Source organism: Giraffa tippelskirchi, chromosome 2 (genome assembly GCF_054371585.1).
Source record: "Giraffa tippelskirchi isolate mGirTip1 chromosome 2, T2T-mGirTip1v1.2.pri, whole genome shotgun sequence".
Taxonomy (NCBI): Eukaryota; Metazoa; Chordata; class Mammalia; order Artiodactyla; family Giraffidae; genus Giraffa; species Giraffa tippelskirchi.
Genome location: NC_137276.1, coordinates 196,920,424 through 196,944,559, shown reverse-complemented (window position 1 = coordinate 196,944,559; position 24,136 = coordinate 196,920,424). Strand labels below are relative to the sequence as shown.

General features: G+C 36.0%; 1 protein-coding gene across 1 annotated transcript in view; it reads left to right on the top strand.

Annotated features, from left to right (window-relative positions):
* Window positions 1-20,786, top strand: part of CHMP2B (charged multivesicular body protein 2B) — a 40,107-nt gene extending 19,321 nt beyond the window's left edge. Inside the window, exons 3-6 of the mRNA XM_081549276.1 lie at window positions 2,999-3,193; window positions 6,712-6,814; window positions 18,779-18,885; window positions 19,087-20,786. Of these exons, the coding sequence (XP_081405402.1) occupies window positions 2,999-3,193; window positions 6,712-6,814; window positions 18,779-18,885; window positions 19,087-19,197 (516 nt within the window). The 3' untranslated portion in view covers window positions 19,198-20,786. The remainder of the gene's footprint in view (window positions 1-2,998; window positions 3,194-6,711; window positions 6,815-18,778; window positions 18,886-19,086) is intronic.
* Window positions 20,787-24,136: the final 3,350 nt, after the last annotated feature.

Sequence of the window (24,136 nt, the reverse complement as noted above, 5' to 3'; positions counted from 1 at the left end):
ACTGCAGCCTACCAGGCTCCTCCGTCCATGGGATTTTCCAGGCAAGAGTACTGGCGTGGGTTGCCATTGCCTTCTCCTTTTTGTTGCTGGTATATAGAAATACATTCATTTTTTTTTACATTGATCTTTTATTCTGTAACCTTCCTAAACTCACTTAGTCTAGTAACCTTTTTGTAGATTCTGTTAGATTTCTACATAGACAATCATGTCATCTGTGTAAATAAAAATTTTTATCCTTTTATCATTAAGTATATTAGCTGTAGGCTTTTTGTAGAGGCCCTTTCTCAGGTTGAAGTTCTTTTATCTAGTTGTTGAGAGTTTTTATCAGGAACTAATTTTGTCAAGTGCTGTCTTTTTTTGCATCTATTGAGATGATAATTATGTAGTTTTTCTTCTTTAGTCTGTTAGTATAGTGAATTATATAACTGATGATTTTCCAAAGTTGAGTCAAACTTTTGCTATTGGGATAAACTTCATTAGTAATGATGAATTTTTTAAAAAGTATTTATTTCAATTTGTTGAAATTTTCATAAGAATATTAGTATCTCTGATCATAAAAACTATTAATTTGTAGTTATCTTTTTGTGTGGTGTCCTTATGTAGTTTAACATCAGAGTACTGCTGACCTTAAAGCATGAGTTGGCAAGTGTCCCCTTCTGTTTCATTTACTGGAAGAGTCTGTGTATTTCTTTTTTAAATGTTTGATCAGTTTCATCAGTAAAGTCATTAGGAGTGAAGTTTTCTTTGTGGATAGATGTTTGAACTAAACAAAAATCTCTTTATGGCTAGATTTTTAAGTTCTAATATTTGCAGTTTTTAGAAAATAAGTATAGAATGGATCAAGCTTTCTACGTTTTGAATGAGGTTTGGTAGTGCACATCTGTCAAATAATTTGTTCATCTGTACTAAATTTTAAAATGTAATAACATTGTGTTTATAATATTTTCTTACTATTCTTTAACATCTTTTGGTTGTTAAGTGATGCCCTGTGCATTTTCAATATTTGTCATTTGTGTATTCTCTGTCTCAGTTTTTTTCTCTCTTTTGATTGGCAGTGGTTTATCAATTTGATCAATTTCTTGTAAAAGAAAAAGCTTTTGAACTCATTAATTTTCTGTATTTTTTTCCTTCCTAGTTTATAGATTTCTTCTCTTGTTTATATATTTCCTTCTTTCTATATACTTTGTGTTTTATTTTCTCTGCTTTTTTCTACTTTCTCTATTTTGAAGCCTACTACTCAGTTTTTCTAAATGTAAGCTCTAATGCTTTAAATATCTAAGAACTGTTTTTACTGTGGCTCACACATTTTGATATGTGCATTTTTATTTTATTAAGTTCAAAATATCTCATTTCCCCTGTGATTTTTTTTTTCTATGTTGTTATTGTTGTCATGACCCCATGTACTACAGCACACCAGGCTTGCCTGTCCTCCACTATCTCCCAGAGTTAGCTCAAACTTATGTCCATTTAGTTGGTGATGCCATCCAACCAGTTCGTCCTCTGTCTCCCCCTTCTCCTCATGTCTTCCATCTTTACCAGCGTCAGAGTCTTTTCTAATGAGTTGACTCTTTGCATCACGTGGCCAAAGTATTGGAGCTTCAGCTTCAGCATCAGTCTTTCCAATGAATATTCAGAGTTGATTTCCTTTAGAATTGAATGGTTTGATCTCCTGGGACTCTCCAGAGTCTTCTCCAGCACTACAATTGGAAAGCATCAATTCTTGCATGACTTATTTTGAACCATGTTGTCTAATTTCTGCTTGTTATTTTCCTTTCTTATTTTTCTTACTGCTTTCTAGTTTAATTTTCCTTTCTTATTTTTCTTACTGCTTTCTAGTTTAATTTCACTGTAGTTAGAGATCATACTTGTAGGATTCCAATCCTTTTATTTTTGTTGAGCCTTGTTTTCTGATCCAGAATGTGGTATATTTTTGTTAATTTCTTTTTTTTTTTTTTAATGTGACTTGCAAAGAGTATTCTGCTGTTGGTGATGGAGTTTTTAGTGAATGTTGGTTAGGTCAAGTTGGTGATAGTGCTTTTGTAAATCTGTATTTTTATAGTTTTTCTGTCCACTTGTCCTAAAATACAGCAATATATTTAAGGAGTTGTTGATGTCCCTTATGCTACTTGTGTCTTTGTCTGTTTCTCCTTTCAGTTGTATCAGTTGCACTTCATAAATTTGGAAGTGCTGTTTTAGGTGCATACACATTTAGGATTGGTTTGACATCTTTATGTATTGATTCCTTTACTATGAAATGCCCCCTTTTATTCTGGTAATAGTCGCTTTTCTTTCTTTCTTTCTTTCTTTTTTAATCTAGTTAATGAAACCACTCCAAATCTCCATATTTTACTAAGTATTTATATAGAATATATTTGTTCTATCCTTTCACTTAGCTTTATTTAGCTTTGTTTTGCTAATTAAAGTTGGTTTCTTGAGATAGCATATATTTTTATGTTCTGAGAAGAAAATGGCAACCCACTCCACTATTCTTGCGTGGAGAATCCCATGGACAGAGGAGCCTGGCAGGCTACAGTTCATGGGGTCACAAAGAATCAGACATGACTTAGCAACTAAACAACATCTAATTTGCCAATCAGTCTCTTAAGATACTAAATGGACCTTTTCGTTGAAGATAGTTGTCTGTATTACTAGGTTCAAATCTACCACTGTACTCTTTTTCTTTGCTATCCTCTACCAATTCTTCATTTTTTTTTCCTGCCTACTTTTGGATTGAGTTTTTAAATTTTCTTTTGGGCTTTATGTGAGTACTGTTTTGTAGACTTGCTTTGTATGTGTAGAACACAGTACTAGTTCCGTCTCATCCATATAAACATGTAGAACAATTTACCCTCTCAAATGACTATTTATATGACTTTGTAAAAGCCTCTTTCTTTATAATCCGGATGAAAAGGTATAATGTATATGCTCAGTCCATTCTTCTCAAATCACTGAGGATTCCCCCTTTAATGATCTTACTCCTTTTTATTTCCTCTGTTAGGAATTAGAAATTAAGAAAATGGCCAAGATTGGTAATAAAGAAGCTTGCAGAGTTTTAGCCAAACAGCTTGTACATCTAAGGAAACAGAAAACAAGAACTTTTGCTGTAAGTTCAAAAGTCACATCCATGTCCACACAAACAAAAGTGATGAATTCTCAGATGAAGATGGCAGGAGCCATGTCTACTACAGCAAAAGTAAGTGGGGACCTTTATATCCATAGCTTTGTGATTTCATCTGAGATGTTTAAATATCAGCATTCAAATTAGATTTAAAGCTCCCTCTTTTATATATATATATATAAAACGTATATATGGTATAGAATCTTTGTAACTTTTAATCAAATGAGTTATAATTAAACATAATCCAGATAAATATTTCTAGGCTTTTTATCAATTTGTTTTAATATTAAATTTTTGTTTTAGGCACTTCCGCTGTTCCAGGATTACATGTAGCTTCTAAATTTTTTTAATTGACTTACAACATTATTTAGTTCTTTTTTTCCTTAAATTTTAAAAAGATTTTGAGGCTTCTTATTTCATATGCTGTATATTTTGATATAATAATTTGAATTATCATTTCCTCTTGATTCATTTTCATGAATGTGTCAAAAAGATGCATGAGTATTTTCAGAAGAATTTATTAGTTCATTTTATCAGGAATGTAAGTTTTAACTTATAGTCCTTATATTAAAAAAAACTTAAATGTTTTTACTGTAGAACTTAAAAAGACTGAGCCTTTCAGACATTTAATAAATAATGAGCTCAATGATGTGTATTAAGAACTGTGAGAGACCAGAAGAAGTTCAAGACAAAGGCTCTGCTCTCACATTTATTACATAGTTCATTTTGGGGGTGGGAGAAGGTTGAGATGTGCTAAAAAGGAAGCTTTGCACTCTATACCATTCTGTGCTCCCTGTTTCAATGAATTGCACAGATCCTTGAATAGAATGATGCGAAAGACTTTCTGGAAGACCAAAATTATCGGTAGGCTTTAAATAAAGGGAAGAAAGAGTATGAATATGAAGAGCAAAAAGAAAAGATTAGCCACAAAGGAGAGAAAGTACAGGGTTATATATATTAGGGAAATAGTCCATAACTGTTAATTCTCATTATTTGCAGTAATTCCGTTCTGCAAAGTTTGAGGAACACCGAATTAGGGAATATCGAACCATTGTTCCTAGGGGAAATGGAGGGTTAGGTTCCTGTGAGCCTTTGCTTACAATTGTTGTTAACTAGTCTAGACCATACTTCAGTCCTATGCATAGGGGAGCATTTTAAACAGTGAAATCACCAACCAAAAGCAAAAAAATAGACCACAAAGATGACACTAATTTACATTATTAGGGCTGAGTCAAGACGGCAGGGTGTCATCTTGGGATACCTAAGCTGGAATTATGCTTGTTGGGCAACTCAAACTTTGTGCCCCTCTGTGCATGTCCACAAACAAGCATAAAAGTACTGCAAGTATTGACTTGAGGTTACAAATACATTTTAGTGATTAGGCAAATTCACAAATAAGGAATCCAGAAAAAATGAGGATTAATTAAAATTGCCTTTTAGACCACAGAACACATGAAGTAGAATGTGTCCATATTATGTACAGTAAGTACAGTGGCACATTGTGTTCCTTAAAAAACAGATTGTTTCAAAGTTGCTTATTCTGAATAAAGCTTATTCTGTCAGTTTACTTACTTTTGATGGATCTTAGTCATTTACAGTGGAAATGCATGGTTAAGAGCAAAAAACTTTGTTTTCCTTTTTTGGTTTTACAAACCGATAGAACTAAATATCTGTCTAATTTGAAGATAAGGTCCTGTCTGAAGATCACACACCTGGGCTGGATAACCTTTCAATAATGTTGAGGAGGGAGACAACTCATTTTGCAATTTTGTGCAAGTGATAGGGGAAGAAAACATACCTAATGTGGTCCTGCCATATAGCAATGTATGAATTAGAGTTTTCACTTAAATTTCTTAAAAATTTGTTAATTCAAGAAATATTTGTTTAGGTCCTCTAAGTAAGTGATGAGGATGAAATGGGAAGCATAACCAGGCAAGTGCTGGTTAAAGTCTATTTACAAAGCAGCCCATTTGAGAGGTAGTTTTTAGTTCAGCAATTGGGCTTCCCTGGTGGCTCAGATGGTAAAGAATCTGTCTGTAATGCAGGAGACCTGAGTTCAGTCCTGGGTCAGGAAGATTCCCTGGAGAAGGGAATGGCTACCCACTCCAGTATTCTTGCCTGGAAAATTCAATGGAGAGAGGAGCCTGGCAGACCACAGTCCATGGGGTCATAAAGAGTCAGACATGACTGAATGACTAGCACTTTTACTTTTTTTCCCTTTAATTCAGTGATTAGAAACATGAGCTTTGGAGTCAGATTACTTGGGTTGATGTCTTACTTGATACCTGTGTGATCTCGACAAGCTCTTCATTCTTCATTTGTAACAGAGAGGAAATGGTAATACCTAGCACATAAAGACTTGTTAGGTTTAAATGTATTTAACTTTAAATATTATTATATTGAATACATATAGTGCTTAGAACCGTGCCTGGCACACAGAAATAATATATATCGGCATTAGCTGCTCTGTTATCACTGTCAGCATCATAGTTGTTATTAGTATATTTTTGTAACAACACTGTAATTTGCAAGTAAAGTCATATAATTTACACCAATACATAAAATAAACTTTTATCTGTAGTGAGTAGGATTTAATAGGAGTATCTGTTCTAACCTGGGGGGTCAGAAACTGCTGCCCTAAGGTGGGAAACTGAAATCTGAAGTATTTAAGAAGCAAATAAAGAAGAGCGTTCCAGCAGAGGGACAGTATATGCAGAGGTCCTGTGGCAGGAGGGAACATAGTACATTTAAGGAAATAGAAGATCAGTGTACCTAGAAGGCAGTGGTGCAGAATGAGACTGGGTCAGGATGTTTGGTCTCAGGTCAATTTATGGAATTGGGTTTGCAATGCTAAGAACAACGCAAAAACCCTAGAGAATTAGGTATGTGTGAGCTGGTGGGGGATGGGAGGGTACAGTGTTGTATTTGAAAAAATTACTTTGGCTGCAGCATGCATAAAAGACTGTTTGCTTCCTATCTTTGAACTGACATGTTTTATATAACACACATAGAATAAACACATATACCCAGATATGTATATGATAATAATATATAAAATATTTGGCCATACTTGATATCATTAATTTGTTTTAATAAAATTAGTTGTGAGTATAAAATATTCACATATTTTTTGCAAAGCTCAATGTTTTTACCATTTCTTGAAATCATGGTTTTAAATGAATAAATAGGTTAAATATGTATCCTTTAATTCAGACATGAAAATTTTTGGAAAAAAATTAAATTTTTTTTTTTTTTAATTTAGACATTACCTGCTTGCCACATAATAGGCAAATGTAGTTTTCCTATATAGGTAGCAATGGATTTTGTTAGCATTACTTTTTTATTACATAATTTTTTGCCTACTGTTCTGATGAGTTTTTCCACAGTGGTCTTTATTATATAGATATTAAGCAGATGGTTTCCAAATGAGTAGTTTAATTTTTTTTATAATATTAACACTTTTATGTTTGATTATGGCAGAATGTTTATCTTTTAAAAAAATCTACCTTTATTAATGTGTTCCCTTTGGACTTATTCTGTAGTAAAATTTTCATGATTATGTACGTAACATGAATCTTTTCATATATTTAAAGACAATGCAGGCAGTAAACAAGAAGATGGATCCACAAAAGACATTACAAACAATGCAGAATTTCCAGAAGGAAAACATGAAAATGGAAATGACTGAAGAAATGAGTAAGTTTAATCACTTGTAATGAAATTTTCAGTTTTTTCATCTTTGAATTAGCAAGTTTATTTACTAACAACCTCATATTCTCATCCATGAAGGTAAAAATGATAAAAGAAATGATGCAGCTCCCTTCTAAATAGATGTCTGTATTGGAATTTCATCGAGTTTTTGTGTAAGGCTCAAAATTCTATTAACATTTAGCTGAAAGAAAAATGTAAAATATGTGATACCATATCTCTGTGCTATTTGGCCTTTGCTTTATAGATTAGAGAACCAAAACCAACTTGTGAATAAAACAACGCTTCCTAGTATAAGTTAGATAATTTAAGAGTTGTGTTGATTATTTCATACTGTAGAAGATCTGTAAATATATATTTATATATTTTCATATTATAGAAGATCTTATATAGTTCATACTCTAGAAGATCTATTTATATTAGAGGTAGAGATAATGGAGCTCTTTCATTCTTTTTCTTTTTCCCCTTCCAGAGTCTAAATTTAATATTTAATTTTCTTCTTGTTGAGGATAAACTACATACTGTGGTAGAAATATGAGGAATAAGAGGAATAAGGCTATAAACAAATTTATCATTACACCACCTATAGTGTTAATACTATTAATTTCTTTCCTATATTTTTCTATATCTTATAAAATGAGAAGACATAGATGATTTTGAATCTTATCTTGCCTTTAAAAAACATAGTAGTATAACGTAAACATGTCCTCATAACCTTGACTTTTCTGTTTTTTTAATGGCTTTGATATTCTAAACATCAATATATCCTAATTTATTGAACAATTCTTATATTGGTTGGTAAGATTGTTTTAAAATGTTCAGTTTATTTGACAGTCCTTTGATAAATATGTTTCTATAATATCTTTGTCTGAATTTCTTCAGTGTTCTTAGACTATTAACTTTTATAAGACTTTTGATTGATCAGTTCAGTTCAGTTGCTTAGTCGTGTCCAACTCTTTGCGACCCCATGGACTACAACACACAGGCCTCCCTGTCCATAGCCAGCTCCCGGAGTTTACTCAAACTCACATCCATTGAGTCGGTGATGCTATCCAATCATCTCATCCTCTGCCATCCCCTTCTCCTCCTGCCTTCTATCATTTCCAGCATCAGGGTCTTTTCAAATGAGTCAGTTCTTTGCATCAGGTGGACAAAGTATTGGATTTTCAGCTTCAGCATCAGTCCTTCCAGTGAATATTCAGGACTGATTTCCTTTAGGATGGACTGGTTGGATTTCCTTGCTGTCCAAGGAACTCTCAGTTTGGTTCAAACTACCAGATTATTTCAGGACTATCCAATCTTTATTTCACCTATAACAAATGAGTGACCCCTTCACCCTGGTCAACGCTGAATTATTGCTTGTATAATACATTGAATTGTTACCTGTATAATATGTCAAAACTGGCATCATTGTTTCACAAAGATACTGTCTAACTATTTTACAACTATATAGGGATATGTCAGTTTAGCTGTTGTTTATCTCCTAGCATTTTAATTTGACAGCATTTATTGTATAAAGTAGTATCTAAATTACTAGGATTACTAAATTCACTATAGTCCTAGTATTTTATTTCAGAGTATCTATTTTCCTTCTGTGGTTTAACAACACTGTGCTTCCTTGATGGCAAAGAATGGTAAAGATGATAAAGAATCTGCTTGCAATGCGGGAGACCCGGGTTCAATCCCTGGGTCAGTAAGATTCCCTGGATAAGGGAATGGATACCCACTCCAGTATTCTTGGGGTTTCCAAGGTGGCTCAGATGGTTAAGAATCTGCCTGGCATACAGGAGACCTGGGTTTGATCTCTGGGTTGGGAAGACCTCCTGTAGAAGAGGGGAATGGCCACCCACTCCAGTATTCTTACCTGGAGAATTCTCCAGATAGAGGAACCTCATGGGCTACCTTTCATGGGGATACAAAGTGTCAGTCATGACTGAGCACGCGTGCATATGTCTTTGACAGTTTCAAAAATTCTTTAGTTTTTACTTTAACCTTTACTTTTAAAACTACAATATTGTGGAGTAGTTAGCCCCCAACTAAAATAAATGGATTTATTAAAAAAAATAAAAAATAAAAATATAATTTTTCAAAAACATCATTAGTGAATTTTTAGTGACTGAGAGAATTGTCATTTATATAATGATCATAGTATCTATGATGTTTATGTGGATTCCAGTGCTGGCACAGGTGTGAGCAGATCTTAGTGGAGGATTAAATATACCATTAAGCCATAATGAAGAAAATCAATAAGCATGTATTTAAAACTCATATCTATCACAGTTGTTCTCATTTGTAATTTAGTAATTTGCAAATCTGAAAGAATAGTAGTTATTGGTGGTTACTCGTTTTTTCAATAAAGTGTATTAACATTAGTATTTTCATCCAAAGATAAACACAAGGTTTAGATGGACATATCTTTTTCAAATTAGAATTTATATTTTACAGTGTTGTTCCAGTGCTTGTTCACATTCAGGTTTTGGAAAAAGATCTTTGGGAAATTTTTATTACATCTTTAATTTTGTTAACACTTCTTGAAAGCATTTTTCTCTGCTAATCCTTGATTACACCATTCTGGTGCTTCTTCTCTATCTTCTTCTTTCATTTTTTTCTGTGAGTAGTTTTTCATTCAGTCCCTTATTAACTCTAACCTGGGCTCCCTACAGCCCTTGTTACTTCACTACCATCTGAGTATCACTGCTAAATAATTTTTCTAGAGGCTTACCTCTGAGTATGCTGATCAGATTCCCATAGTAGTACTTTTCTGACTACAAAAATAAAGTCCCACATCATAAATCAAAAACAATTTTCAGGTCAAGCCCCTTTCTTTTCTCAATGCAAATATTGAGGCCCAGAGTGGTAAAGTGACTACCTGAAAAGTTGCCCAGTTGCTAAGTGTAAGAACTGAGATTCTAAATAAAAGTTTAGCATTCACTTTACTTCTTCAGAGATGGTGTTCCTTTTTTTTTTTGGCCTTAAGCTCTTTAGCTTTTTCCAGTTGATTTTATACTATTAAACTAACACAAAAAATCAAAATTATCAAAAAATGCTCAGTAGAGATCTTTTTTTTTTTTTTTATTTCTTTTTTTTTTTTTTTTTTTTTTTTATAAATTTATTTATTTTACTTGGGGGCTAATTACTTTACAATATTGTAATAGTTTTTGCCATACATTGACAAGAATCAGCCATGGGTTTACATGTGTTCCCCTTCCCGAACCCCCCACCCACCTCCCTCCCCCTCCCATCCCTCTGGATCATCCCACTGCCCCGGCCCCGAGCCCTTGTCACATGCATCGAACATGGAATGGTGCTCTGTTTCACATATGACAAGACACATGTCTCAATGCCATTCTCCCAGAACGTCCCACCCTCACCTTCTCCCTCAGAGTCCATAAAATTGTTCCATGCATCTGTGTCTCTCATTCTGTCCCGCATATAGGGTTATCGTTACCATCTTTCAGATTCCATATATATGCATTAGTATACTGTATTGTTGTTTTTCTTTCTGGCTTACTTCACTCTGTATAATGGGCTCCAGTTTCATCCATCTCAGTAGAACCGGTTCAAATGTATTTTTTTTAATGGCTGAGTAATATTCCATTGTGTATATGTACCACAGCTTCCTTATCCATTCATCTGCTGATGGACATCTAGGTTGCTTCCATGTCCTGGCTATTGTAAACAGTGCTGCGATGAACATTGGGGTACACGCGTCTCTTTCAATTCTGGTTTCCTCGGTGTATATGCCCAGCAGTGGGATTGCTGGGTCATATGGCAGTTCTATTCCCAGTTTTTTAAGGAATCTCCACACTGTTCTCCATAGTGGCTGTACTAGTTTGCATTCCCACCAACAGTGTAAGAGGGTTCCCTTTTCTCCACACCCTCTCCAGCATTTATTGCTTGTAGACTTTTGGATAGCAGCCATTCTGACTGGTGTGAAATGATACCTCATTGTGGTTTTGATTTGCATTTCTCTAATAATGAGTGATGTTGAGCATCTTTTCATGTGTTTGTTAGCCATCTGTATGTCTTCTTTGGAGAAATGTCTGTTTAGTTCTTTGGCCCATTTTTTGATTGGGTCATTTATTTTTCGGGAATTCAGCTGCAGAAGTTGCTTGTATATTTTTGAGATTAATTGTTTGTCTGTTGCTTCATTTGCTATTATTTTCTCCCATTCTGAAGGCTGTCTTTTCACCTTGTTTATAGTTTCCTTTGTTGTGCAAAAGCTTTTAATTTTAATTAGGTCCCATTTGTTTATTTTTGCTTTTATTTCCAATATTCTGGGAGGTGGGTCATGGAGGATCCTGCTGTGATTTATGTCGGAGAGTGTTTTGCCTATGTTTTCCTCTAGGAGTTTTATTGTTTCTGGTCTTACGTTTAGATCTTTAATCCATTTTGAGTTTATTTTTGTGTACGGTGTTAGGAAGTGTTCTAGTTTCATTCTTTTACAAGTGGTTGACCAGTTTTCCCAGCACCACTTGTTAAAGAGGTTGTCTTTTCTCCATTGTATATTCTTGCCTCCTTTGTCGAAGATAAGGTGTCCATATGTGCGTGGGTTTATCTCTGGGCTTTCTATTTTGTTCCATTGATCTATATTTCTATCTTTGTGCCAGTACCATACTGTCTTGATGACTGTGGCTTTGTAGTAGAGTCTGAAGTCAGGCAGGTTGATTCCTCCAGTTCCATTCTTCTTCCTCAAGATTGCTTTGGCTATTCGAGGTTTCTTATATTTCCATACAAATTGTGAGATGATTTGTTCTAGTTCTGTGAAAAATACCATTGGTAGCTTGATAGGGATTGCATTGAATCTGTAGATTGCTTTGGGTAGAATACTCATTTTCACTATATTAATTCTTCCAATCCATGAACACGGTATATTTCTCCATCTGTTTGTGTCCTCTTTGATTTCTTTCATCAGTGTTTTATAGTTTTCTATATATAAGTCTTTTGTTTCTTTAGGTAGATATATTCCTAAGTATTTTATTCTTTTTGATGCAATGGTGAATGGTATTGTTTCCTTAATTTCTCTTTCTGTTTTCTCATTATTGGAGTATAGGAATGCAAGGGATTTCTGTGTGTTAATTTTATATCCTGCAACTTTACTATATTCATTGATCAACTCTAGTAATTTTCTAGTAGAGTCTTTAGGGTTTTCTATGTAGAGGATCATGTCATCTGCAAACAGTGAGAGTTTTACTTCTTCTTTTCCTATCTGTATTCCTTTTATTTCTTTTACAGCTCTGATTGCTGTGGCCAAAACTTCCAAAACTATGTTGAATAGTAGTGGTGAAAGTGGGCATCCTTGCCTTGTTCCTGACTTTAGGGGAAATGCTTTCAATTTTTCACCATTGAGGATAATGTTTGCTGTGGGTTTGTCATATATAGCTTTTATTATGTTGAGATATGTTCCTTCTATTCCTGCTTTCTGGAGGGTTTTAATCATAAATGGATGCTGAATTTTGTCAAAGGCTTTTTCTGCATCTATTGAGATAACCATATGGTTTTTTTCTTTCAATTTGTTAATGTGGTGTATTACATTGATTGATTTGTGGATGTTAAAAAAACCTTGCATTCCTGGGATAAAGCCCACTTGGTCATGATGTATGATCTTTTTAATATGATGTTGGATTCTGTTTGCTAGAATTTTATTAAGGATTTTTGCATCTATGTTCATCAGTGATATTGGCCTGTAGTTTTCCTTTTTTGTGACATCTTTGTCTAGTTTTGGAATTAGGGTGATGGTGGCCTCATAGAATGAGTTTGGAAGTTTACCATCTTCTGCAATTTTCTGGAAGAGTTTGAGTAGGATAGGTGTTAGCTCTTCTCTAAATTTTTGGTAGAATTCCGCTGTGAAGCCGTCTGGTCCTGGGCTTTTGTTTGCTGGAAGATTTCTGATTACACTTTCGATTTCCGTGCTTGTGATGGGTCTGTTAAGATCTTCTATTTCTTCCTGGTTCAGTTTTGGAAAGTTATACTTTTCTAAGAATTTGTCCATTTCTTCCAAGTTGTCCATTTTATTGGCATATAGCTGTTGGTAGTAGTCTCTTATGATCCTTTGTATTTCTGTGGAATCTGTTGTGATCTCTCCATTTTCATTTCTAATTTTGTTGATCTGATTCTTCTCCCTTTGTTTCTTGATGAGTCTGGCTAATGGCTTATCAATTTTGTTTATCTTCTCGAAAAACCAGCTTTTAGTTTTGTTGATTTTTGCTATGGTCTCTTTTGTTTCTTTTGCATTTATTTCTGCCCTAATTTTTAAGATTTCTTTCCTTCTACTGACCCTGGGGTTTTTCATTTCTTCCTTCTCTAGTTGCTTTAGGTGTAGAGTTAGTTGATTTATTTGATTTTTTTCTTGTTTCTTGAGGTACGCCTGTATTGCTATGAACCTTCCCCTTAGTATTGCTTTTACAGTGTCCCATAGGTTTTGGGTTGTTGTGTTTTCATTTTCATTCGTTTCTATGCATAATTTTATTTCTTTTTTGATTTCTTCTGTGATTTGTTGGTTATTCAGAAGCGTGTTGTTTAGCCTCCATATGTTGGAACTTTTAATAGTTTTTTTCCTGTAATTGAGGTCTAATCTTACTGCATTGTGGTCAGAGAAGATGGCTGGGATGATTTCAATTTTTTTGAATTTACCAAGGCTAGATTTATGGCCCAGGATGTGATCTATCCTGGAGAAAGTTCCATGTGCACTTGAGAAAAAGGTAAAATTGATTGTTTTGGGGTGGAAACTCCTGTAAATATCAATTAAATCTAATTTGTCTATTGTATCATTTAAAGTTTGTGTTTCCTTGTTAATTTTCTGTTTAGTTGATCTATCCATATGTGTGAGTGGAGTATTAAAGTCTCCCACTATTATTGTGTTATTGTTAATTTCCCCTTTAATACTTGTTAGTATTTGCCTTATATATTGTGGTGCTCCTATGTTAGGTGCATATATATTTATGATTGTTACGTCTTCTTCTTGAATTGATCCTTTGATCTTTATGTAGTGTCCTTCTTTGTCCCTTTTCACATCCTTTATTTTAAAGTCTATTTTATCTGAAATGAGTATTGCGACTCCTGCTTTCTTTTGGTCTCCGTTTGCATGGAATATGTTTTTCCATCCTTTCACTTTCAGCCTGTGTGTGTCCCTAGTTTTGAGGTGGGTCTCTTGTAGACAGCATATATAGGGGTCTTGTTTTTGTATCCATTCAGCAACCCTTTGCCTTTTGGTTGGGGCATTCAACCCATTTACATTTAAGGTAATTATTGATAAGTATGATCCCGTTGCCATTTACTTTGTTGTTTTGAGTTCGTGTTGAAACATCCTTTCTGTGTTTCCTGTTTAGAGAAGATCCTTTAGCATTTGCTGGAGAGCTGGTTTGGTGGTGCTGAATTCCCTCAGCTCTTGCTTGTCTGTAAAGCTTTTGAATTCTCCTTCATATCTGAATGAGATCCTTGCTGGGTACAGTAATCTGGGTTGTAGATTATTCTCTTTCATTACTTTAAGTATGTCCTGCCATTCCCTTCTAGCCTGAAGGGTTTCTATTGAAAGATCAGCTGTTATCCTTATGGGGATCCCCTTGTGTGTTATTTGTTGTTTTTCCCTTGCTGCTTTTAATATTTGTTCTTTGTGTTTGATCTTTGTTAATTTGATTAATATGTGTCTTGGGGTGTTTCGCCTTGGGTTTATCCTGTTTGGAACTCTCTGGGTTTCTTGGACTTCTGTGACTATTTCTTTCCTCAATTTAGGGAAATTCTCAACTATTATCTCCTCGAGTATTTTTTCATGGCCTTTCCTTTTATCTTCTTCTTCTGGGACTCCTATGATTCGAATGTTGGGGCGTTTCATATTGTCCCAGAGGTCCCGGAGGTTTTCCTCATTTCTTTTGATTCTTTTTTCTTTTTTCCTCTCTGCTTCGTTTATTTCCATCATTCTATCTTCTACCTCACTTATCCTATCTTCTGCCTCCGTTATTCTACTGTTGGTTCCCTCCAGAGTGTCTTTTATCTCCTTTATTTCATTATTCATTCTATATTGATTCCTTTTTATTTCTTCTAAGTCCTTGATAAACATTTCTTGCATCTTCTCAATCTTTGTCTCCAGGCTATTTATCTGTAACTCCATTTTGCTTTCAAGATTTTGGATCATTTTTATTATCCTTATTCTAAATTCTTTTTCGGATAGATTCCCTATCTCCTCCTCTTTTGTTTGGCTTTGTGGGCATTTCTCATTTTCCTTTACTTGCTGAGTATTTCTCTGCCTTTTCATCTTGTTTAGATTGCTGTGTTAGGCGTGGCCCTTCTGTATTCTGGTAGTATGAAGTTCCTCTTTGTTGTGGAGGTTCCTCACTGCGGTTGGGGTTGGACAGGTGGCTTGTCAAGGTTTCCTGGTTGGGGGAGCTTGTGTCGGTGTTCTGGTGGGTGGAGCTGGATTTCTGCTCTCTTGAGTGTAATGGAGTGACCAGTATTAATTTTTGAGATGTCTATGGATTTGGTGTGCCTCTGGGCAGCCTGTATATTGATGCTCAGGTCTATGTTCCTGCGTTGCTGGAGAATTTGCGTGGTATGTCTTGCTCTGGAACTTATTATCTCTTGGGTGGAGCTTGGTTTCAGTGAGTTTATGGAGGCTATTGGATGGTCTCTTATTAATTAATGTTTCCCCTGGCTTTCAGTCTTATTCTTGCAGTAGCCTCAAGACTTCTCCTTCCATACAGCCTCAATAATAAAACTTTTAGGTTAATGGTGAAAAGATTCTCCACAGTGAGGGATACCCAGAAAGGTTCACTGAGTTACATGGAGAGATGAGGTGGGGGGGGTGGGTTGAAGTGACCAGGAGGGGAAGAGGGGAATTCAAATGTGGAGAGAGCAATCTAGCCAGTAAGCACTTCCCTCTGTGCTTTCCACAGTTTGGAACCCTCAGAGTGATTCACAGAGATACATAGAGAGGGGGGAGGAAGGTAACAGAGGTGAGCATGAGTAGAAAGGGAGGAATTAAGAGGGGAGAGAGAGATCTGGGCAGTATCCTGTTCCTGAAGTGTTCTCCGGTACCCAGAACACCCTCAGAGATTCACAGAATTGGGTTGAGAAGAGAAGGAGGAGGGTGGGAGATAGAGGTTCCCTGGGGGAGAAGAAAGAGCATCAATAGGGGGAGAGAGTGATCAGGCCAGTGATCACACTCCTGAGTAAAAATGGGTCCTAAAGATTGGGTTCTTAAATGTACAAAGTTGATATCAAATATGTAAAACACAGATTAAAAATCTAGAGTAGAGGTTAGACTCTTATAAAACTTACAATCTAAAAAAAAAAAAAAAAGAAAAAAAAAAAAGAAAAAAGGGAACAGTGTAAAAAGAAAAAAAAACAGTAAAACAGTAAAAAAAGAAACAGTAAAAAAATGTAGAACAGGAAAAAAACATTAAAAAAAAAAACACAAAAGGTATAAGATATATGTATGTAGTTTGCTTCAAAAATAGGGTTTTTTTTTTTTTTTTGCAAGTTAATAGTGTGTTATGAAAATGAAAGTTAAAGGTGTAATAGAGGACTTGAAGAAAAAGGAAAGAAGAGAAAAAAAAATTTTTTTAATTAAAAAAAAAAAAAATAATAGTAAAAAATATATATATCCCGGACTTTCTCTGGAGCTGTTGTGAGCAGTGTGGGATCTGCTCAGTTTTAGATAGATCCTTATTCCTGCTTATACTTTTCAAGATCTGTAGGTCCTTTTTAATGCAGTCGGTATTAGCTACAGGGATCTTAATCTGTTGGCCTGTCCCTTCCAAAGCACTTCCCTCTGTTTATTTGGCTTCTGTTTGGAGATCTCTTCAGTATCTAATTTCCGCCCTGCAACAAAGCGGTGGAGGTGATCTCTTTAGGTTCGCTTGTTCAATCGTGCTGTGGGGAGGAAGGAACACTGCAATTCTGGCGTGTGTGTGGTAAGCTCGCAGTGTCTTGGCCGCACTGGGTTCGCCCCCGCTCACGGCGTGTGTGCTTTCCCCGTCTACCCTGCTCAGGCTTCAGGTTACTCGGCCGGGGAGCGGGCCCTGAGCTGCGTGCACTTCCCAGGACTAAGCCGCTCAGGTTCAGGCTCCCGGTTACTCCACAAAGGCGCAGACTCGATTTTGCCCGCGGCTTGTGCCGTTCCCGGTCGGAGCTGCCCAGGCGGCCAGGAGTTTGGCGAGGGCGCTGTCCCCTGTTGGGGCGGTGCGGCTTATCACCTCCCTGGTCCCCGCCTCGGTTTACGGGCGCGCCCGGCTCCGGTGTGCTTTGTGTCCGTTCTGGGGAGCTGGTCTCTGGCTGCGACCCTCCCGGCTGCTGTCGACCCTCCGGGATCTCAGGCAGTCTTTGCTTAAAAACTGGGAGCCTGTTTGCAGTTTGGTAGGGGGTGCCCTCTCTGGAGCCGAGTTTGCCCCTTTCCGGCTCTAGCGGGCCCCGCCTGCCCGCTGTGTCCGGCGGGGGATGGCGCGGTCCGCAGCCGGCTAGCTCTCCTCTGGTATCGCTCAGTCCTTTGTTCTGTGAGCGGGCCGGCAGTGCCTTAGAGTTGGGCTTTTCGCGGGATAGTTCTCTCTCTCTCTCGCTGTCCCACAGTTTAGGTTACTATCTCACGTTAGCTCCCTCAGATTGCCCTCGGGGCACTCGGGCCCGGTCCTTACCCTAGGCAATGCCGCCCGCTCCTCTCCGTTCAGCCCCCACTTGCTGGTGGCGGATGATGCGAGCGTCTGGGGTTCTTTGCTGGGAGTTGCTTTAGGCACGTAATCTGTCGATTTTATTTATTTTTTCCTCCCAGTTACGTTGCCCTCCGAGATAAAAAATCCTCCCCCACACCCGCCGGTGAGAGGGTTTCCTGGTGCTTGGAAATTCCTCCTCTTTTACGACTCCCTCCCCGGGACGGGTCTCCGTCCCTAACTCTTTTGTCTCTCTTTTTATCTTTTATAATTTCTCCTACCTCTTTTGAAGATAATGCGCAGTTTTTGTGAAAGCCTGACGTCCTCAGCCAGCCTTCAGAAGTAGTTTTGTGAAGTTTGGTCAGCGTTCAGATGTTCTTTCGATAAATTTGTGGAGGAGAGAGTGGTCTCCCCGTCCTATTCCTCCGCCATCTTCTGCTCTCTCCTCAGTAGAGATCTTAACCAATATCAAGCTTTATTAGCAATGTCAAGGACACAAGCTATTAAGATACTTATGCAGAACAGGGAGGGGGCGGGGCCATTCGAAATGACTCTCCAAATCTTTTCTTCCCATAACAGACATAAGCATCATAGATGATATGTCTAATCTGTTTGCTTATTTCATGTTGAACAGAACATTTACAAAATGTAGGAAATATATTAAATTTATACCTCAGATGATCTTATGTGTTATTTTCGAGGGACTCATAGATAAAAACCCATAGGTTGTAGCTACAACAATCCTAAAACAAAAACAGCCTGCTAAGTTCATAAACAGGGACTCTCTTGCTGGCAAGTATTAGTCTGTTTATCAGACACCCAATTAGAGAGAGTACTTACAGAGAGATCAGGCTAGGTTACTTGTCTTTCTTCCTCTGGGACGTTCCCCAGTGATCATGTTAATAACAACCATAGGCCAGTTTTTTTAATTCTTTCCTTCCCATCCACTTTCCATTTGTACATCTTACATAGTCAAACAGAAGAACTTACTCTTCCTTACATGTATCCCTGTTGCTTTCCACTATGTCTTTGTTCATGCTACTGTATTTCTGTGTCCTTCAGTGACCATCTCAAATATTTCTTTCTTCCAGATGGGTGTCATCTCTTCCTTTTGAAACTTTTGTAATCATTTACCTTTCCATTTATCAGAATCTGTTTTTTTCTTTTTTCTGTTCTCCTTAAGTGTAAACTACCTAAGGTATTTACTTTTCTCCATCTATTCATAGATTTTATTTGCACTGTGTAAATTACATTGCTGGGCCTAACCTGAAACCTGTTTGAAAGTAACTGCTTTGCTTCCTCTTCTCCCCTCAAGTCAATGACACACTTGATGACATCTTTGATGGCTCTGATGATGAAGAAGAAAGCCAAGATATTGTGAATCAAGTTCTTGATGAAATTGGAATTGAAATCTCTGGAAAGGTATGAACGAATGTTCTAGTCTCTCAGATAGAAATACTTTCTCGTCACTGCATTGTTTTAAGTTTTCCTTTATGTTAGGTGTATGTTTTTTAATATTTGTTTGAAAAGTAAATTACACCTCTTTGCAACACATCCTTTATGTCCTAACCCGAAAGTTTGTTAATATACATTTTTTTTTCTCTTTTTCTCTCTTTAATATAGATGGCCAAAGCTCCATCAGCTGCCCGAAGCTTACCATCTGCCTCTACTTCAAAGTCAACAATCTCCGATGAAGAGATTGAACGGCAACTCAAAGCTTTAGGAGTAGATTAATCAAAAAAGCCATTATATTTTGCCTATTATAATTATTTAGTATAAACCAGGCACAGTGAAGATTCCTTTGTACAAAGCGCATTTATTTTGCAAAAATGAAGACCATGAGTAAACAGTTGTTTCCTAACCCATGGCTATTTTGAATCTTTTGCCAAAGAATGACAATGATGCAAAAATGGGAACAGTTTGGATTTTAATTAGAACTATTTGAGAGTGATGATGTGTAAAATGTTGACTTCTTTTCTGCATGGCATAGAGAAATTATATTCATTCCTTAGTGTATTTATGTCCTGAATCGTTTTACACAGAATACAAATCTTGTTAAAGCCATGAGGCACCAACTTAAAGAGACTTGTGAGAATATTAGAAGTATACCATTAATTCTGTGTCTGTTACTTGTCCTTTGTAAGTGATATGTGTTATGACCATAGGCGGTTCAGCTGCCAAATTATTTTTAAATCACCTAAAAGAAGAGTGCTATTTGAACATCTGTCTTAAACAAAAACTGTTATGAGCTTTTCTTTTATTTTCCTTTGGGAGAACATTCTACTTGGTAAGTTTATTACCTTTGAAAATGTGCTTGGCACCTGCCTTAAACAGTACGAACACATTGTGCACATCTTTAAATTATTTTAAATGACAGAAAAGAACTACATTTTAAACTCAAATTGAAGACTCTTACAAAAATTAGCCAGGCTCTTTTTTTTTTAAAGCTTATAAAGTGAATTAAATATAATTAGCAAAAACAGACACTGAATTAATAACATTTTATATTAATAAAACAATATATTTTGGTCTTTCTTCCCAGAACTGAGGAGATTTCCTCCATATGAATTATAATTTAATCTCTTTAGTTTTGAATTGTATTAATGTGTATATGAAACCCTCATTGGGGTTTGATGAAGCCGTCATTCTCAATTAAGTAGCACTACTATGACAGTACTCAACCTAAATTTTAAAAATTAGCATTTTTTTCTTGGTAAATAAACTACAACTTTGTCAGAAATTACTGCCTGAATGTGTATTAATGTATTAATTGCATTTTTTAAGGTAAAGTTGCTATGGTATTTAATGTATGTATAGAAAGTGAGAAGAAATGAAGACATGCCCGATTAGTTAGATAGAATTTAGAATTAGGTTAGCTTTGAAAAACGATGTTGTCATATATGGATTTTAGCACATCCCACCCTTTGAAAACTCTTCTGGAGGAGATCAAATAGCTGTAACCTGGTTAATGTGGGACAATGGATGTTTTGGACTAATATGGACAGCATAAATACATCTTAGGACTAGTGGACATATGGCATAAGGATTGATGAGAAAAATGAAAACCTAAACTTTATAATCCATAAACCATTTATAATGTTCAAAGATAAGATTCCATTATTGATAACATTAAATACAGTTACCCTGAACATTGATGGGTCAAAACATGTTACTTGATTATGGAATGTAAACACAGGACTTGTTTTGATTCTTGGATGTACATAATGCCAACTAACTTTATTTACTTTCTTGTTTACATGTGGGGGTTTTTGTTTTTAAAATTATTTTGTTAAAAAAACCTCAATAAAGATTTATTGCTGTTATTTTTTTTTCCCCTTATCTCTTTTACTCTATTTTTGATTTCTGCTAAACTTAAAAGTTTTATGCATATCTGGTAATTTTTCAAAAGAATGATTTTTATTCCTTTTTTGGAAGGAAAAATTAGATAATGATGCTGTTTATATTTTAACAATAATTGCCTGTTTAAGAACTAGCAGCTGGTATAGAACTGATGCTTGTGAATGGAATAAGTCTAATAATTGGTGGCTTCACATGAAATTTATCTGATAATTTCTTTCCTGGAACTTGCAGGGGATAACCATTTTTAAATCTTTAAACAGATAAGTCTTAGAGATTTTTTAGAAAGATTTCAGTCAAACATGAATGCCACAAAAGACTTTGGGACTCAAAGGAAAGAGTAGAGTCATTTTGATTTGGCTATATTTGTAAAATGCTCTAGTTTTCATGAGCATTGTCTGTAAATTTGTAAGTTATGCTTCTTGTTCAGTCGATAAGTCGTTTAGACTCTGCAACCCCATGGACTGCAGCACGCCAGGCTTCCCTGTCTTTCACTATCTCCTAGAGTTGGCTCAAATTCATGTCCGTTGAGTCGGTAATGCTCTCTAACCATCTCATCCTCTGCCGCCCTCTTCTCTTTCTGCCCTCTATCTTTCCCAGCATCGGGGTCTTTTCCAGTGAGTCAGCTGTTCACATCAGGTTGCCAAAATATTGGAGCACCTTCAGCATCAGTCCTTCCAATGAGTATTCAGGGTTGGTTTCCTTTAGGAGTGACTGGTTTGATCTCCTTGCAGTCCAAGGGACTCTCAGGAGTCTTCTCTAGCACCACAGTTGGAAAGCATCAATTCTTCGGTGCTCAGACTTCTTTATGGTCCACCTCACATCTGTACTTGACTACTGGAGAAACCATAGCTTTGAGTATACAGACCTTTGTCAGCGAAAAACAAAACTTCCTTTTAGACCCTTAAAATTAGTAAACAAGGATTCTTACACACTGAGTTTAATGAAACAACTGATTTATATGTTTACTTGATTTTCCTCATTTCCTACTTTTGGCAAAAGGATTTCTTTAGCGACTGACAAGTTTGCCAATAGAAAGTGAGCAGAGGAGGAGAGCAATTTCTCTTACTGGAGGATGCAGCCCAATGTCATATTCTATTACTGGATGTTAATGTCATGGATGGAGGAGATCACAGAGTCTGAGAGAAGTAGAATTTGGTACAAAAATGTCAATACTCATCTTAGCAAACAAAATGACCATCCGTCAGCTGATTGTGTTGCACAGACTACTCTATGTTTGGAGGGGGAGTGCCTGGTTATGGCAGAGGTAGTGGAAATGAATTCAAAAAATTAACACAACCTTGTAAATCAACTATACTTCAATAAAAATAAATTTTAAAGTAATTGTGCCTATGTAGACCAGAGTGGGAAATCTGGTGACCTGTGAGCTTCATGTTACCTGCACAGTGAGGTGTATTGTTTGTAATGAATGCCTTTAGGAGAAGCCCACCCTCACCCCATGAACACATATACATGCCTTACTAGCCCAGTAGCCACATTCCTAGCCTGGTCCTGGTGGGCCCCATTTAAATATGTACCCCTGTTTCAGACATTCCCATGTTTAAACTGTGTATGTGCAAATCTGAAAAAGAGACCTGTGATGACTTTCTCTTTTGATGCCATTACTCTACATGAATAGGGTTTTGCAGCTACAGAAAAATAGATCAACTTTTCAATTTCTGTAGGACCTGAGTCCATAAATGTATTTAAGACAATTCCTATTACTTAGTTCTTTCAAGAGTCAACTGGATTGAATTTCCCTTCAAGGAAGCCTGAGGATTCTGAAGTCTGATTTCAGGTACCCAGCTATAGGAACAGCTTACACAGTCCCTCTCCCCACAAGCCATCCTCCCAAGAACTTGATAATATGCACGGGCACACACACACAAACATCTCTGTCCCAAACATTGAAAATATTTCTTTTTAACTATTTTTACCATTAGATATGGAAAGTGAAAATGTTAGCCGCGCAGTTGTGTCCGACTCTTTGCAACCCTATGGACCATATCTTGCCAGGCTCCTCTGGCTATGGGATTTTCCAGACAAGAATACTGGGGTGGGTTGCCATTTCACTCTTCAGGGGCTCTCCCAGACACAGGGATTGAAACTGGGTCTTCTGCTTTGCAGGCAGATTCTTTATTTTTACCATTAGATATGGAAAGGTAAGTTAAATGAATTTCTCAGCCACCTCTACAGGGTAAAACAGTGTACCAATAGGTATAAGTGACAAACAGATCCTTCCATTTTAATGGAACTCTACCAAATTCCTGAAGATTTCCCACAGAAGAGCTCATAAAAACAAGAAATGGAAAGGCTATGTAGCTAATGTCAGCCTTGGATGTATTCCTAAATGTTAAACACATAGACACTGCACAGTAAATCACATTTGTCACTTGTTTAATTGCAGTTTAGAATTCTAAATAACATTCACCATTTTCTATTTTTAAGGAAGCCAGTATCTATTAAAATACTATCTAAATAGTTAGAACATATAGGCTCAAAAGTCATTTATACAAATGAGTTAATAGCAAATACCAGTACATTTACAACTAGTAAATAGCTAGTAATAAGGGACTAGTATTATTATTATTACTAGTAATAAATAGTAAATAAGAGATTGCTATTCCAATGTTAAATATTGCCTCAAAATATTTTTTAGGGAAAAAAACTGGTTTCCAATGCTAACTGTATCTAAAGTTGAAAAGAATGACCTTATAGAAGAATGTCTGATTATAATCTAAATTTATATCTGTAATGATGACTGAGGCACATATCCGTGCATGTTTTTGCTATATAGAGTCAGATTAAACATTCCCAGAGGTTTCATATTTGCAATAGTGCAAAGAGTGACTATTCTAGATTTATAATGCATTACATTTGCTTTTATTTGCAAGTTTAACCGCATTGCATACATGTATTTTTAGAAGTGTCTGTCTGTATGTACATTTTGCTCCACCTTTTACAAACTAATGAATCACTTCCCCAACTAATGTATGTTTTAAGTAAATGAATTATTAAGAGAAAAGTACTTATAAATCCACATAGCTGAATAATTTGGAATTTACTCTCAAGTCTTTGTGTGTGTATATATATATATATATATATATATATATATACATACTATACATAAATATAAATGTATATATATGTATATATGTATGTATCTGTATAGTATTTGTATAGTATTTAACACTTCCTGGGTGCTAGATGTGTACTTAAGCATGGATTATCAGGCCACTGAAAACTGATTTTTTTTGTTTGCTTTCAATAACATATCAATGTTTCCAGCTATCCAATTGATGTTGATTATGTGTGC